We start from the raw sequence: 17,949 nt of genomic DNA on the forward strand, positions 1-17,949 counted from the left end.
GTATGCCATTACCAGTGTGTGTTTTACATACCAGTGATCCCATACAGATGTAGGATCTTAATTTGAGCCAGTTTGGTACAGCAGAGGAATTATACTGCAGCAACAGGAAATGTGAATTATTATGTGGATTATAATTCATGGACATTTTTATAGAGGTTAATACATTTTTCTTAAGGGAAAATCAAGTCTGAAATTTCAGTGGCAAACTTCAAAAGCCTTTTTAAACCTCCTGCAATAGAGTGATCAAATTAAGACCCTGCCTGTACTTACCAGTTCCCTATCAAACACAGTTGTGTGTGGGTCTCCATAATAACTCTATTGATCGTTGTAGTGAGTGCAACATATTGATACAAAACACAATGTAAGACATAAGCAAAAAAACATGACTTTGTAACCTTTCCATTTAGACCATTACAAGTATTTAGAGTTATTCATTTTGTTGTCCTCTGGGTATTTTCTGCAATTGATGTTAAGTATCTTGTAATTTGACCTAGCAACCTCCCGGGTTACAACTTCAGTTCCCTAGTGACTAATACTTCCACACTGTGCCAGACTGAATAGCCTGTTTACAGTGGGCAATGGTCTAAGACTCTGCATCTCAGAGCATTATAGTGCATTATAGTACCTGGTTCGTATCCAGGCTGGATCACAGCCGGCCGTGATTGGGAGTCCCATAGAGCGGCGTCGTTGTAAACAAGAATTTGTTGTTAACTGACTTGCCTAGTTAAATAAAGGTAAAAATTAAATTGAAAAGTGTGTTAGTATAGGAACCAATTAACCTTTGACGTGACAGTTTGTTCTAGAATGTAATACTTTTTGCACCCAACAAATTACATCAACGAAACAACACAAAACATGCACTTGTTATTTGTGGGTTGACTCAATATTGAGTGACATCTACCATTAGTTGTTTTGAGTGACTGGTGCCATTGGTCATAGCTTTCAACATACAGTGTATATACTATTACAGTGTTGCTAAAACATTATATAGGGTGGGGCAAAGGCTGAGGAAGTTCCTCCTTACATTAGTCTTTGTGAATCTTTATAACCTGGTGTGAAGTCCAAGTCCTCATTATCAACTCAATTAGCCCGAAGTGTTCATTATTCCATTGTTTTAGGTATTATTGTAAGTGTTTGTTTGCCTATGTTCTTCCTCTAATGTTATGGTATGTTTTGGCCATATGCACGTTCACAATGTATGTTCATTTTGCCTTTTACAGTTAAAAAAAAAAAATCTTATAACTGACTTTTATTATGTGCATATATATGTGTGTTTGTAAAACGTTTTTTAAAAGATAAAAAGTGAACATATATCATGTGCTTACATGGAATTTCAAGGTCTTGGTATAATAACTATGCAGTACCTATTCTATAGGCTTACTCGTGGCTAATTTGAAACAGAATCTGGTCAGTTTCCTTTCAGTACAATTCGGCCATTGTTCTATCTGCAGCTACTGTGTGAAGCTGAAGAGGAATAGGCTATAGATTATGTTATTAATATCTAACAGGTTCTAGAGTATGTAAGTGAAACTTAGGTTTTGTCTTAATGTGTAATTAATAAAACAATCAATTAGCATACAAATAATTTCGCTGTTGGTTCTCAAGCCCACGACTTGCATGTTTCGTATAGCATTAATTACTGTGACATTATTGTCAGTTCCATAACACATGTGTTATAACGTGAGTCGTTGCCATGTGTTACAGATAATAAAATTGTTGGAAGATTTTGAGTTTTTAACCCTCCAACGTCTGTAGGCGAGCCATTTTACAACTAAGCGATACAGTATGCCTATATGCCACGTTGAATACAGTATATTGCTGCAGTCTCAGTAGTCAACCTAATGGCTCAATGCAGCTTCATTGTCGCATGATTTATTCAAAGTAAGCGTTCTGTAGAGATAATTGCATGATTATATTAAACACACTTAACTCACTATAACGTAAGTTCGTGACTGTTCATGATGAAGTACACGACTTTCGATGGAGCACACGACGCACACTGACTGCCTCAGAAGCTCTACCATTTCCCCTTCCAATGAAAAGCTGCTCTTTGCGCTTTTTGGGCCTGCAACACTGGATCCTCCATTTTGCGTGCTGTCGGTTTCCCCAAAACCCTATGATGAGAACAGAAGAAACAAAGATCTTCTTTGCCTTTGATGGCCTATTTCGCCGAGTTATGTTACCCAAGAGGCTTGGGCGTATTTGCATACCATGACTATTGTCATTCACCCACTTGTAAAGGCTGTCTAAATGGCCAAAGAATAACCTCAAACCAAGGACTCGTTGCTCCAGCGAGGCCTTCTAGTTTCAGACGAATGCAACAATGTTACGAGTGCTACAATGAACCCAAACAATTTCCTCCCACGCGGCAGTTAGTTACAATGTATCTTGCTTGACGGCTGTTGGCCTCGTTGCCTATGTCACAACCTTTTGTTAGAGCCTTTTCAAAAATGACTTAAAGCTCATGATTTTACATTTATGTAACATCCTCCTGGCGACCAAATTCTTTACCACAATGCATATTTATTGGAGAGGCGGGATGACTTTTGGAGCTGGGCTGAAGAGAGAATGTCATGACCAAATGGTATATGAGCTAAGAGCTGATATTAAACTACGGAGACCACAACTCGCACACGTTCGCCACCATAGTCATACATTGTGTTCCTATCTAGAACCTGCGAATTATTTATATATTTCTAAAGGACAAAACACACATCCGCATCTTGAGGGAAGTCTCCCCTCCCGGTGACTGATATTCCGCACACAAGCCCAGCACACTCGCGCATGTGTGTGGGCTACGTATGCATAAAGCCTATACGCACACAACACGGTGGCATAGCACGAAGGCTCGCTGCGTACACTCATCTGGGAAGCTACGCGGCCAGGAGGCTGGCCCTTTTTCTAACTACTCGAATACCACGTGGTTTCCTCGCTGCAAACAAAAAAAATGTGAATTCGAGTCGGTTAAGAGGCGGTGCCATCGCCAGGCAGAAGGATCTGTGACAGTGCAGAGTACAACTCGAGGTTGAGGGGCAGAGAGAGGAAAACATTTCTCCCGATCCCGCCATACTTTATTCCACCATAACCACCATCAAATTAATTCAAATTGATCAATTTCTACATTGTGCGATACATTCGCTTGCGTTGCTGCAGTCAAGGTTTCTCCACTTCAGTATTGGACTTAATCAGACTCCAACATTACCATTACTTTCAACTTTTTCCTCTTTCATTAGTTTTACTTTGAAAATAAATGTCTTTCGTTTTCTTTTACTGCTTGTGGACATTTGCAAGTGTTTTCAACCTGTGATCATCCTGGGTAGATCTATCTTGTTGCGTTTTCAAAGAAAAAAAGTTTTGTTGCTCTGATTTTTTACATTTCAATTGGAGGACCTCTATTTTTCAACATGAACAAGCTATACATTGGAAATCTCAATGAAAACGTGACTGCGGAGGACTTGGTTAAAACCTTTGATGACAACAAGATTCCATACTCTGGGCAGTTTCTTATGAAAACTGGCTACGCGTTTGTTGATTGTCCAGACGACCAATGGGCTATGAAAGCCATTGAAGCATTTTCTGGTAAGTAATTGAACGTAAATGAGCGCTTCAATAGCGTCTTACCTTTATGTAATTTAATTCAATAGGGAAACCACCAAGGCTCAAATATACAAGGGCTTGCCCACTCCCCTCACGCGTCCCAATGTTAATGTCCAGTAGAAGGTATGATAGAATTAAGAGACACTTCGAAGAAAATATATTCCATGGGCCTATAATAATCGACGAAAGGTTTATGAAGTGCTTATCCGAACAACAAGATACTCAACTTTTACAGGGAGAGGGGGCCCATCACATAGGCCTACCTATTTGAATGTGAACATCAAGATATCCAGATTTCTCGAATCGTATTCTATTTTAGGTCAATTTACATACACTAAAACCCATGTTTAGTCCTGGCTATGATTGCCAGATACCTATATTTCGGCCTTATGGCCACACGCTTTTATTGTACTTGCCGAAGCCCTGCTCTCTGGTGCCTTGTATGACTAGGTTCTGTGTACTCGGTAGAGCTATAGAATTAAATCCCCCCCCCTTTTGGCGAATAGGCCACTATAGCGATTGTAGGTGTAGTTTAAAAGCATACATCGAAACTATTCTTTCATAGATTAATGGCTTTGATTGCCTTGACCATTACATTGCCAAATTACTCTCCCATTCTTCTCACAAGTCACGAACGTGCTTGATTTCCTTAAATGTATCTTCATGATTTCCTACATATGTAGCATGTGATGTGTGTTCTATATAGCACGAAGGACGCCATGCTGCTCGTGTGTTAAACCTGCAATTGATCACCAAGAACACGCAAACGTGTATCTTCAGCTTTTAATAAATGCTTGACAATGTCCCTTTCAAATGGACTATTAAGTTATACGTGTTCTGTTTTACTGTGTATGAATGAGTTGTAAAATATCAACAATGTGTGTACGTGATTTAGGAGTTGATGAGTTAATACACAACGCAATTTTTGAATGGCTTTCCAGTTGAGCAAGGAGGGTAAACTTCTTGCCCATCATCTTTGAATGACAGGCCTATTGCGTTATTAGACTACTAATCTTGAACATTTATTCGTGCACATTAGACAACATGAGACACAATTAAGGAACACACAACTCAGTCACATGGTAAATATTGTTTCCATATGGCAAATAAATACAATACATTTTCTACACTATGAATGGAGGACATGGCCTCGTTTTTTCAACATAAACATTTATTTTACAGGTAAAGTGGAGCTCCATGGGAAACATATTGAGGTCGAACACTCTGTCCCTAAGAAGCAAAGGTATTTAGCACCCTCCCCCAATAACACTTCAATTGTTGCATCTGGTAATGTATGGATTTTGCTGCAGAAGGGACATGTTGCTATTTAAGTTAATCCACGCATTAGATGTCGAGTTATATGCCTGGTGTGTGGATGTAGTAGTAAGACTCGTAAATCCAATATTTGAATGAAGTTTTTGTATTTAGGCTACTCTTTAATTATATTGCTGTGAACGGTGTGGCCTACTCATGTGTGGAGTATGTGGTGTCACGAGTCTTGTCTACGTATGCACTAAAGGCTACTCTTAAAACGAAAATGATGAATGCCCATTAACTATTGGGACAGTTATTTGTCACAGAGAATTTCATATTGATTGCAACGTCATCACTTAAATACCTCATGTTCATTTTACTTCCCGAAGGCCTTGTCATAGGCCTAGGCCTTCCTGTGTGAATAATTATTTATTTATATGTGTAGGCCATAGCTACTTTTCACATTTTAAGTGTCATGTTCTGGAGTTTAGTGGCATTAGTTACGTGATTACATTGTGTATGTTGGTACTTTATTTTCATGCACAGCCTAGAGACAATCGATTTGCTATGTCAATATGTGGGATTGAAATGTGTTTAATTCACGTCACGGCAACTACTGAAACTTCAGTAATTTGTTGCACAGCGATTATTCATTATGAAGAGTGAAGTCTTTTAATTACGTTTTTGCTTTTATTGCACACGAACGTTGTTTTCGTGTTGTCTGGGCGATGTTTTATTATGTCGAATCACCAATAAATTTGGTCTCTAGGTTAGAAACGTGAAAAATACTGTTTCTAATCATGAAGTAGGCCTGTAGAAAATACATGGTTATATGTACATGCACAGGCAATGCCTATTCTTGCTCTGGTCTAATTCATATTTTGTCATTAAACATACATGTGTATGGAAGTAAACACATATTGTGCTGAAATGTAATGCAATACTCACAATAATTCAATGGACCGTTCTATCAAAACATAATTTCAGTAGCCTAGGTTATTTATCCTATCTATTTAGACGCTATAACAAAATGGGGACATTGAGCCCTCCCTCCATTACAGTTGACCCAGTTACATATTACGAAAGTTTAGCTTAGTTTAAAAAATATTCACTACCATGAACCTTTTAACACACTTAGGTTATTTTTTTAAATTATTAGTCTAGGAAAGAGCGGGTTTGACATTAGGCTCTAACAGTTGTGAGGTTTGGCTAACCGTTTTTAATTCAGGTGTAGGCGTACCTTTTTTGTGCCTTTTGTTTTAAAAAACGACATTTAATCAAAGGCAATTTATTTTGATCTACTAAATATATTCAAACATATGTTAGGCCCTATCTGTAAAAGTGTTATGTATGTAGGCTGATGTAAACGTATAGACTACATACAAGTATGTAATAGACGGTAGCCCTGACAAGGAAAAGTCATGGCTGTATTCCAATAATAATATAAATATGTTTTATAACCTACCATTCAAGTGTCATTCATTGGTGGATTTTTTGCCTATAAGTGAAAAACAATTATAACACTAATTGATGCCTATAGGAATCGTATAACCTTTGTCTGAATAACAAATGCACGGATATGCATAGGCCTATGGGCAATTTGAACGAGGCTATATGTCCTAAGTTACCAACCTTGAATGGCATAGATAAATATAGTTGTGTTGAGGTTTTCGCCCATGAAATAGCCTACATTTCAGTGTTACTGGAGAGGCCTACCTTTGGTGATACACAACACGTGGTCACCCCCACTAAGAGAAGTCATCCAACGTCACTTGAGTGGGAAAAATGGCGAGCCTCATCGTGAATGGCAAAGGGTGCCCTTTTTCTTTCGTTCGTTCATTCACAGCTGCAAAGCACTCACTCCTCTCTATGAATGTAGCAAAACTGTTTACGTTTTCTATTCTGATGATCTTAGGCATCTGTAGGCTTTACCATGAAGTTAAACATAGGCTTAAAATGAATGTTTCGACCAGGCCTAATATCTTGCTGACACTCAAAATGGCCGCAACAACTCAACTAGCGGTGGACAAATTCTGTTAAAACAAGCATTAGGAATTTAAATTCAGGCAAATACATATTTATAGTTCTCTCATTGTCACCCGAACATATAAATAGGCCTATCAATTATTTGGGAATTATGTAAACGCTACTGCAGTAGCCTATGCCGAGTTGTGTTGTTTTAGATTTCCAATGAATATGCTACGCAAAGCCTCATTCGATTTTGATGAGAAGCACGGGCATAGGAGCTTTAATGACAAACATCATTTGAAGAAAGTGGTCATTTTATGAGGTATTAGAAAATGGTTCAAACTCTGCTCATTTGGCTCAGTCCTCTTCGAGAGCAACCACGCGACTTGAGTGCAACACCAACTCATTGTTCCACCTTATTTCGCCTACTGTAAAAACACTAATTTGAACAAATAGGCTATTTGAAGTCACTTCAACATATTATCTTGATCTCGTTTGTTTTCTGCATACTGGTGCTTAAATTAAACTACTCTCAAATATTCAAGCTAGATTGTGTATTTATGATTGCTTCTTTGTGTTGGCTTACGTTGCCACCCTTGTTGATTAACACAAATATATATCTTCAAAAGTCGTGTTCTTTCTGCAGCGTCCTAAGTATTGAGGTGGGCTAAAGCCCGCGAGTGACGTAGAACCTAGAGTACGATGTAGAGTTGTGGTTGTGTGTCAGAGAGAGAGGGAGCGAGAGAAAGGTGAGAGGGGGAGGGGTGATTGAGGAAGGATCTTCAGACATCACTCTGTCCCTCCTGACATAAGTACATACACTATAAATTTGAAATGTATTTACGTTGAAATGTCCTACCAAATCAAATGTTATTTGTCACATGCTTCGTAAACAACAGGTGTAGATTCACAGTGAAATGCTTACTTACTATGATAATTAAGCTGTTGTGATAACTCCTAGTTTGTATCTGATGTTTTAAGAAAAATGGGAGACATTGCTTGAGATTAAGTTAAAAGTGTAATATGAAGAAATCGCCCGCCATTTCCTGGTGGCTAAAATTCGAATAATTCATCTGATTTTAGTTTATGAGACAAAACAAGCAAGTGTACCATCATTGTACAATCTAAATCGCTATTAAATATATTTTCAATAACAAACAATATTGTATTTTAAGCTGTTTGAAGCTGGTGTACAAAACCGAAAGTAAACGACCCAAAAATTAAACTTAAGAACGGGAAGCATAGAAATAGCGCACATAGAACAAATCTACCGCTTCTTAGACTTGCGTTCAGTGAGAATGACAGATCTGTTACTCACATTTCTATGTGAATTTGGTAGGGTCACCCAAAAAGTTACATATTGCAGCTTTAAATGTTTTTTTGGCATAGTTTGCCACATAGTTTGCCACAACACTTAAAAGCAACTGTGGAACATTATGTTTTTTGTTGTTGTGAATTTTCAGATTTAAAGGAGTAGTTCACTATTTTACAACTTGGTGTTAGATGCTTCCACACCCTGAAAGTAGTCTATGGGCCAGGAGAAACTGTAATCCATGGTTCAGTTCTCTTTATTAAACAGACACTACAAACTTCAGCTAACTTTAGCCACCACAAGCTAACAATCAATGGAAGGGATAGGAGGATGTGAGCATTTTTAAATGGCCAAATCACCTTTAAGGAACATCAAACCAAATATGGAGTTGATTTGAACTGATTTCAGGTGATTTGCAAATACTTAAAAAAAAAAAAAATGTTCACATGGCCATTTGTAGCTCACTTGGTAGAGCATGGTGCTTGCAACGGCAAGATAGTGGGGTCGATTCCCGGAACCACCCATATGTAAAATGTATACCAGCATGACTGTTAGTCACTTTGGATAAAAGCGTCACTTATGTTAGCTGAAGTTTGTAGTGGCTGTTTAATAATGAGAACTGAACCCCGGATTACACTTTCTTTTGGCCCATAGACACATTTCAGGGTGAGGAACCATCTAATATCAAGTTGTAAAATAGTGAACTACTCTTTTAATGTGGGTGTGTACAGCTTTTGTGTGCACAACACCTCTTCCACTCACACTTGCACACAAACCCATGGCCCTGCTTCACTGCTTTAAGCTTAATGAGGAATGCTAAATTAGCTCGAGCATGGCCGTTTGCAATGATGTGGTGGGCCTATTATGATGTGCCTACACTTCTGAGAGACGTTGAAACAAAGGGGCGTTCCAGACCCCCTCTTAAATGCCAGGTGCTGGTAAAAAAAAAAAAAGAAGCCTACTACTTCCCCCACATCGCACCCCCCTTTAGTATCACCCAACACCACCCTGAGAGAACCTGAAACAAAAAAAAGAAAGGTTGGCGTCCTATTGTGACATCATGACCAGTGTTTGCTGGCCTCCAGGCCACTTGTCTATGCCCAGTGGGATGCAGCGATTGGCAATTGAACACTTTGGGCACATCTGTATTTGGGGAGCAGGGTAGTTGCTGGAATGCTTTGTGAAAAAGAAAGCATACCCCCGGTACTCCTGATTACATTCATTACTGTAAATATATATGTATATTTGTAACTATTCTGTAATTATCTTCCCATTTGCCTCCTATCCATCCAGTATGGCTTTCTGTTACTGTTGCGCTTATGTGAACAAAAGACGTTGTCCTCTGGGTTTTATAGATTTGGAAGTGAATGTATTAGTTGTGTTCATCCTCTTATTGGTTGCAAGAAACATATTTGCATATTTACAGTTTTAAAGTTGGGTGGTGGTCTTTGTTGTTATATATATAGGGTTAAATGGGGGGGAAAAGGTTACATGGGTGATTTTATTATGAGGGGAAAGCCCAGTATATGATTATTCAAATAATGTTTCACAAAGTTTAATTGAAAATACTTTGAAATGTACATTGAAAGATGTAAAAAAAAAAAAAACAGTTCCTATTGTTTTTTTGTTTTTTTTCCTGCGTTGCAAACAAACTTCCTTGAAATATGTGTCACATATGAAATGTCCTTGGATCTGCATCAATCAAGCCCCTAGTAGTGCTGTAGTATTGCTCCCATTGCCTGTCTCAAGCCAGCAACCAGCAAACTCACTGTTTCTTCCTCTTACGATTGTTCTACTACCAAAGGCGAGGGCGGGGGCGTTGGGAGAGAGGGGGTGCGACCAATCAGCTGGCTGGAACACCTGTGTGCAGCGCCGAGAGGCCGTTGACACTGCAGCACACAAAAAGGCAGTCCCTCGCTCCCTCCCTTTCCTTCTCTCTTGCTCTTTCTCACACACACACATCCACTCACAGCTGGCACACACACCCCAACCTCTCACACACCCAGAGTAGAAAGACATGTTCTGCACTCTATTACATTCCGGATACACAACTTTTTGCCAGCCAGGCAGAATGAGAGAAAGAGTGCGTGCGAGCATCTGAGTGAGTGAGTGAGTGAATGAGAAAAAGTGAGACAAAAAAAAAGAGAGAAAGAGAGCTGTCGCATACATGAACGCGCGCTCCTCTACAGGGTCATATGATTAGCTGCTCCCTCTCTTTCCGGGGCTTCAGTTGCCGATTATAGTGGAGGGGGGAGAGGCAGGGACGCTGCATAGAAGGACTTCCTTATGGGCTTTCAGAAGGAAAGACAGTCCAGTGGGGGTTTGTGTGTGTTGTGGAGATGGCGAGAGAGACGTGTCCATTTCTGTGTGTATGTATTGGAAAGAGGGAAGGGAATCTGTTGGAGGGGTCTAGCTGAGGGAAAATGTGCACCGTCCCTTTAAGAAATCCCCAACCCCTTGCTAACGTGTCTTCTTCCCCCTTTCTGGTTTGGACCATCTGTCCTGTTTTTAAAGGGGTTGAGTCCTACTCCCTTCAGATCTTCTCGCAGCTTTGGACTTGCCATGGACACCACTAGCCTCTAAATCCACCCCAACCCTGTCCCCCTCCCAACACACACACATCAACCAACTATGGCTGCTGTGGAAAAAATGCAGGGGGATTGGCAACATGTCTCATAAATCTTGGTAAAAATGTGAACCGTTGACCTGGATGAAGCCAAGGGTGAAAAGAAAGAAAGGCAGAGGGAGAGGACAGGGAAAATAGGATATCTTTGGGTTTTTTGTTGAATGGGAGAGCCTATATGGCGGTGGAGCAAGGAAAGGAGCGATCCCCTCGGCTGGGGTCAGTGTGCAGCCAAATGGATTTGTCTCCATGTGTGAGAGTCAGGCTTTTCCGAGCTACAATTGAAATGCAAGGGAAACCAACCCTTCCCACCCTTCACACACACACACACACACACACACACACACACACACACACACACACACACACACACACACACACACACACACACACAGCAGGGATGCCCCGGGTAGAGTTGAGTTGTCCCTGTGTAGACGGACGGAGGCTCGTCCCACTCCACTCCATCCCACCCATCCAAGGGCACGTCACCCAGAAGAAGCCTCCTTGAGAGTGTATTTCTCCAGGGGTGGCTCTGCACCAAACAGCTGGATAGAAAGGGCAGTTGACGGGGCAGATAAGCACAGAATGGACGGGTTAACTATAATAACAAATTGGGTGGGCATTTATGATGCATTTTTTAAATGTGTTTTTCATGGATTGGTAGACGTGTTGACACTCATAGTTCAGACACTGTGGTAGGCTTGTCAAACATTTGCCTTCAGACAGTAATTAGCACCTCTGAACAGTGTTGCCAGTCAATCACTTTTGTGTTCATCCAGCAAAGACCTTGAAGTCGTCAGCCACTCAGCCGTGTTAAAATACTCCAAACCAGAAGGTGGTAGTAGCGTTGTTTGGCAATACATGTCCGTTTGTGTTGCTTCTTTTATGGTCTAGATTCCAATGTTAGCTAGCTATATAGCTAAATTCTCTAGCTAGCACAGCATAGGTAGCTAGCTAGTTAAGCAGACTGACCTATCACGACAGCTAACACAGGCAGCTGTTCCATAAGCTACATTGCATATGAAGTGTGATTGGCTCATGACATTTAACCGTCAATGTAAAATGCCCTATTTTTTCCCTTTTTGTTGTCACTCCTGTTGGCTTCCTCACGTGGGGGTTTATGCTCTCTGATTGGTTTAAAGTCAAGTTGTTGGCCACTGATGAGCATTAAGATTCTACAAGTAGAAACGGCAGGTTCGTTGCTACCGGGTCGGCACGAAGCAGGTACCAGTTATTTCCTAGCAAGAGAAGGAATGGCCTCCCACAGTGATACAATTCAGTCTGATTCATGCTTTAGGTTGTGCCCATACACTTTAAAGTACTTTGTTAAGTTAAATCCGGTCCTTTACTCTCCTTTATGATATTATACAGACTGTTCAGTTTGGTTTGAAGAAAAACATCAACTTAGAGTTAAATAAAGGCCATATAGAACATTTATGAATTGAGTAGAACTGAAAGTAAGCGTGCCTTTTGTGATGTCTGGCCTGAATCTGAAGAGCTTACACGACTAAGGGGCGTTTGTTGATTTGTTTTTAGTTATCACATTTATTTACTCTGTGTAACACAGTCAGCGGATGTTTACTTACTTACCTCACTGTTCCTGGAATACAAAGTCTTCAGCCTCGCTCAGTCTAGCAGAACGTCCCCCCCCACAAAAAAGTGCTTCCCTGTGTTAGGGGCCTCCTGCCCCCTCACCCCTGACCTTTCTTTGTGTGCCTTGTGAACCGGCCTCTCTGGAGGCTCGGGTGGGTGAGGAACACAGTAAACACTCCCAAAGTTTCCCCCGGGGCAAAGCGGAGGAGGGGAGGGGTGTGTGTGCATGAAGGGGTAGGGAGACGGCAGGCACTGCCCCTTAGACCTAATTACTTAAAAATATATTTTGCAATGTGAGAAATTTAAGATCAAGGAGCTACAGTTTTTTTTATGTCAGTGGTTCTTGTGGCAGAGTTATTCTGTGTAATTGAAGTCCCTCTCTTGCTATCCATGTGGATCTTTTCAAACCTGAAGTTGACTGCTGTAAAAATGTAACAGTGCTCTATCATTTTTTTGTTGTTGCTTTTTTAGAGTTTTTGCAAACTTCACAGGAAATATGTGTACCAAGGGCACATTTTTCTGAAATATTCTTTCTATCATATAAACTGTTGAGGTTGGGAGATTTCCTCTCTTTAAGTTGTCACATATAGCTTCTGCTCCAATATGATGCGGCTTTTTGTAAATAAGTTAACCTGACACAGTAACAGCTAGATCCAACTGACATCCTCGTATTTAGTAACGTTGTATTAAAATGTATTACACTATCAGTACGTTTGCTGTGGTCTGTGGACAGACCCATATGTGGTTGTCTTACCTAGTTGAATGCAGTGACTGTAAGTCTCTCTGGATAACAGTGTCTGCTAAATGACCAAACTGTAAAAATGTATTCAAGGACAAAGGCTCCTTTAACACCGAATACCATCTCCCCTCTAAATGTGGAGAAAATTAAAAGATGAATAGCGTTATGGGTGTGCATCTTGTGCAATCTCCTTCATTTTTGTGAGTTTGACTCATCAAATTGAATCCGTCTGGAGGTCAAACATCCTTATTGGATTTCTCCTAGTCTTTGGCTTCCCAAACTCAATGCAGACAAGCTTGTCTTGTTGCCTTGTTATGATGGCTTGTTATGAAATTGTCTATCAGTGCTGTGTCTATCACGCCTGTTCCTTTGTATCCTTCCAGAGTAGATATGGGAAAAAAGCAAGGCCAGAGGGAACAGGGCAGAGCCTCTGTATTATTCTGCATTTGCAAACCCAAAGGAAGCTAAGATAAGCCTCCGGGTTGCAGCTCTAGACGGCATACAGTACTCTGCATTCTCTCAGCACCTTTGGCCACAGTCAGAACAAACGACTGATAGACAGTCATCATTTGCATCCCTTGCCACGTGTCTTGTTGTAACGGCGTTCTTCGTTTGTGGAAAGAGAGTCGGACCGAAATGCAGCGTAGTGGTTACTCATGACTTTAATAGAAAAAAGTGACACATAGAATAACGATACAAAATACAAAACAACAAACGGAACGTGAAACCTAATTACAGCCTATCTGGTGAAACTACACAGAGACGGGAACAATCACCCACGAAATACACAGCGAAACCAGGCTACCTAAATACGGTTCCCAAACAGAGACAATGAGAATCACCTGACTCTGATTGAGAACCGCCTCAGGCAGCCAAGCCCATACAACACCCCTACTCAGCCGCAATCCCAATAATACAAAAACCCCAATACGAAATACAACAACATAAACCCATGTCACACCCTGGCCTCACCAAATATATAACGAAAACACAAAATACAATGACCAAGGCGTGACACTTGTTTCATTTCACCGTGTGAAAATTCCAACTGGATACATTATTACAAAAGGTGTGACTGGTTTTTATCTTTAGTTCTGTTTATTAAATCAAAGGATATTGAAGTAATGTTTTCATTGGGGAGAAACTAACATCTTGTTAAAATCTTAATACCGTGTTATTACCACTTCATGTGCTATAAGATATAGTGCTGCAGAGAGTTTTAATGTAGTCACATTTGGGCATCATCAAAAGATTGCTGGATATTTTTCACATGTAATTCACGTTAAGGTCACGGCCCACATTGTAGACAGAAACACTTGTTTTGCTTGAAAATTTAAATGACATCATAGCATTTATTTTCTCAAAACTTTGCTCTTAATTTATCTTAACAGTTGAATTTAAGCATGAATTACTTCACAGTTTGAATGGATAAATGTTGTATGCCAAGATGTTCATTATTCCTTTCAAAGTGACCGAGCTATTCTTTTATTTTTTCCCCCACTTTTTCATGGTATCCAATTGGTAGTTACAGTCTTGTCTCATCACTTACAACTCCCATACGGACTTAGGAGAGGCAAAGGTCAAGAGCCATGCGTCCTCTGAAACACAACCCAACCAAGCTGCACTGCTTCTTGACCCAATGCCCACTTAACCCGGAAGCCAGCTGCACCAATGCGTCGGAGGAAACACCATACACCTGGCAAACGTGTCAGCGTGCATTGCACCCAGCCCACCACAGGAGTCACTAGTGTGCAATGGGACAAGTACATCCCTGCCGGCCAAACCCTCCTCTAACCCGGACGACGCTGGGCCAATTGTGCGCCGCCCCATGGGTCTCCCGTTGAACCCAGAATCTCTAGTGTCACAGCTAGCACTGCGATACAGTGCCTTAGACCACTGCGCCACTCAGGAGGCCCTTCCTGGGCTATTCTGATGTTGACTATTTGTGTAGTTGTTTTGCTTGAGTATACATTCATTAGTTCACAAATACGTATGAATGTTTCCACATTTTGAATGGATAAATATTAAATGCCAAGATGTTGATTATTAATTTCATAGCCAACGATGTTGACAATTTGTGTAGTGTCAACGATCTTCCTCTCCTTAGATTTGGTTCACAGCAGGAGAAGAGTCCCTTTTCACTAGCTCTGTTGCATTTAATCACCTCTTCTCATAAAGGACCCAAATGTTGTTTGTCATGAATGTGCTTCATCATCCACCTGGTTGATCAGCCAGGGCAGCCATTTTGTTCCAGAGTGCTCCCTGTACACTTGGACACCAATGAGCAGAGAGCCTAGTGGGCGGAGCTTCCCCAGTCAGTCCCCTTGCTGTTCTGCTCTGCTTTAAGAGGTGTTGCGTCTCCTCGTGTGGATTTAGCAACTGTCTTCCCATCTCATTTCTGTGGGTGTCACAGTGGGTCTTGGGTGCCGGAATGTGGAAGGTTTCGTTCGGGAGAGAGAGGGTATTTTTGGCTTGTCTTCAGAAATCCGTGGCCCACTTCTCAGTGGTGTAGACAATGGGTTCCTTAGTAGCGGAGCTCTAAATTGTCAGCCAATTTCTATACATTTTCAACAACATCAAAAATCATAGTTTGTATATCTAAACATCCAAATCCTGTTTCATACGAGTGGATTCCCACTCAGAGCCTTGTTCTCATCATTGACTCACAAGGGGGTTTGCAGATCCCAGGTGTGGAAAGCATAGGTGCTGTAAACTTTGTTAAGGACAAGCAACAGATTAAATTCCAGTGCACATCTTGTATGTACTGTACAAGGTCATTAAAGAGCTGAGGAAGATAAAGCTTTTGTGGACAGCATGTCCTTTGGCAAGTTGATTTCTACATTTTCTAAGTTAATGGACTGTTGAGAATTAGTTCCATTTTCATAATACATTTTGAATAGCTCAATGAAGTTATTGAAAGACTGTCTGCAGCTTGAAGTGGGAACGTGATAGGATTCATGGTCGTAGCCGTAGTAGCAAGATCTAAGGATTGTGGAGTTGTGTGGGCCAAAGATTCATAATTGTGTTATGTTCTTATATTAACTTATAAGAAGGGTTCTTGGATTCTAATTGGGATGTTTACCTTTTTGTAATTAATAACTATTGATTTATGAAATATTGTTTTCATATGAATAATGATCTAATGCTGGTAACATGTTTGCGCTCAATGGAGAAGTTGTTGGTACTTTTTGAAAACTGTCTTCAAATGAATGAATTAAATCTTAATGACATTTTTCATAGTATTGCATTGAAAAATAAAATATGTCTTTAAAGTATGTAATATGACATCACATATAAAAGTGTTACTGAACCTTACTAAACAATGGTTTATAAACTAATTATTTTGCTGCATCACAGGTGAGAAAGCGTTGTTATTTTAGACATCCAAAATGGCCAATTATTGAGACAACGAAAATAATTGTGACTGAACTGAGTATAGGGTTACGGGTCATTCATCTATATTTTAAAGTATGTCTTAGTGACCAAATAGCTCTATCAGTGCATAGAAGTCATCACCATTTTCACAACATCAACTAGTTACTGAATGACCGGACTACTTCATGTAAACCTTCCCATATAGTTAAGAAGGTTGTGATGTATCAGGGGCACATGCAAGGATGGCTTGATATTTGTTAACAGTGATGTGTTAATGGGGTCTCCTTTACCAGATCCATTGACCTTGGTGAAAGTTTGAGTTTTTTTGTAGCCCTTTCCTGCAGTCTAAAGACCTAGTGGCCTTATGGGTGGAATGTTATTCATCTTTGTAATAACTTCATAATTAATCAACTTTTTTTTATTTTTTTACCTCCAAAAATCCAGTGTTTCTATGTCAAACGCTTTTATTGTATTTCAGTCTTCTGCGATGTATATGAAGTGTAATATTGGGATGCAAACTGTTATACAATGTTATACACTTCAAGACATTAACTGAAATTGTACAGGTCTTCTTCTTTTTTTAAGCCCATAACCATGGTGGTTATGTTTGTTTAAGACTACCAAGAAACACTCTGTGTGACCCTGATTCAGCCTACTGCAGTATTAAGGAAATACTTGAATATATACAAAAATAAGCCTATGTCAAGCTTTAAAATGTGTTTAATTAGAGGGCAACATCAATGGAAAAAGATAGAAATAGTCTAATATCAGTGAGGATGATTACTTTAGATGTATGAAGATAGGTGTTTGGATAAGTTGATATAGACATGTCTCTGCTGCAATTCAAATGTGGATATAAGGTGGTAAGAAGTGGGTGTGTCAAATGATATGTAAGAATTTTATTATTATTATTATTATTCTCTTATGAGGCCTTACAGAGCCCAGTGAAGACCCATTTTCTCCCCTCCATTCTTTTCCCCTCTATCGCTCCTTCTCCCTCTTTCTCTTTCTCGCTCTTTCCCTCAGTCTCACAGCTCTGACTCTGAATCAGTTAAAATGGAGCCTCCAGGTCACATGTCCGCCAAACAGGCATGTGCTGGTATGGCCATGCTATACCCTTGCGCGCGCACTTGCACACACACACACACACACACACACACACACACACACACACACACACACACACACACACACACACACACACTACAAGGCAGAGGGAGCGAGGGCAGCTTACAAACCTACACCCTTACTCAACCCCCCTCCCCCATACCCTGAGTGAGACACCTCATACTAGTCACTTCATCATACTGGGAGTGTGTGCCATGTCACACACAGGACACATGCTCACATGGATGTGAGTGTGGTGTTGGATTTCTTGATTGAGATGTATTTACTGAGTTGCTGAGCACATAGATCGAGGAGCGATGAGATCTAGATCTATTGAAATATGTTCCATATTGATTTGATTTTGTCCAGCAAACATGTTTG

At 40.3% G+C, this 17,949-nt stretch overlaps 1 protein-coding gene across 3 annotated transcripts in view; it reads left to right on the forward strand.

Annotated features, from left to right (window-relative positions):
• Positions 1 to 2,975: 2,975 nt before the first annotated feature.
• Positions 2,976 to 17,949, forward strand: part of LOC118365205 (insulin-like growth factor 2 mRNA-binding protein 1) — a 57,792-nt gene continuing 42,818 nt past the window's right edge. For all 3 annotated transcript variants that reach the window (XM_035747211.2, XM_035747212.2, XM_035747213.2), the window contains exons 1-2: positions 2,976 to 3,579; positions 4,780 to 4,840. In XM_035747211.2, the coding sequence (XP_035603104.1) occupies positions 3,405 to 3,579; positions 4,780 to 4,840 (236 nt within the window). In that variant the 5' untranslated portion in view covers positions 2,976 to 3,404. The remainder of the gene's footprint in view (positions 3,580 to 4,779; positions 4,841 to 17,949) is intronic.

Source organism: Oncorhynchus keta, chromosome 32 (genome assembly GCF_023373465.1).
Source record: "Oncorhynchus keta strain PuntledgeMale-10-30-2019 chromosome 32, Oket_V2, whole genome shotgun sequence".
Lineage (NCBI taxonomy): Eukaryota > Metazoa > Chordata > Actinopteri > Salmoniformes > Salmonidae > Oncorhynchus > Oncorhynchus keta.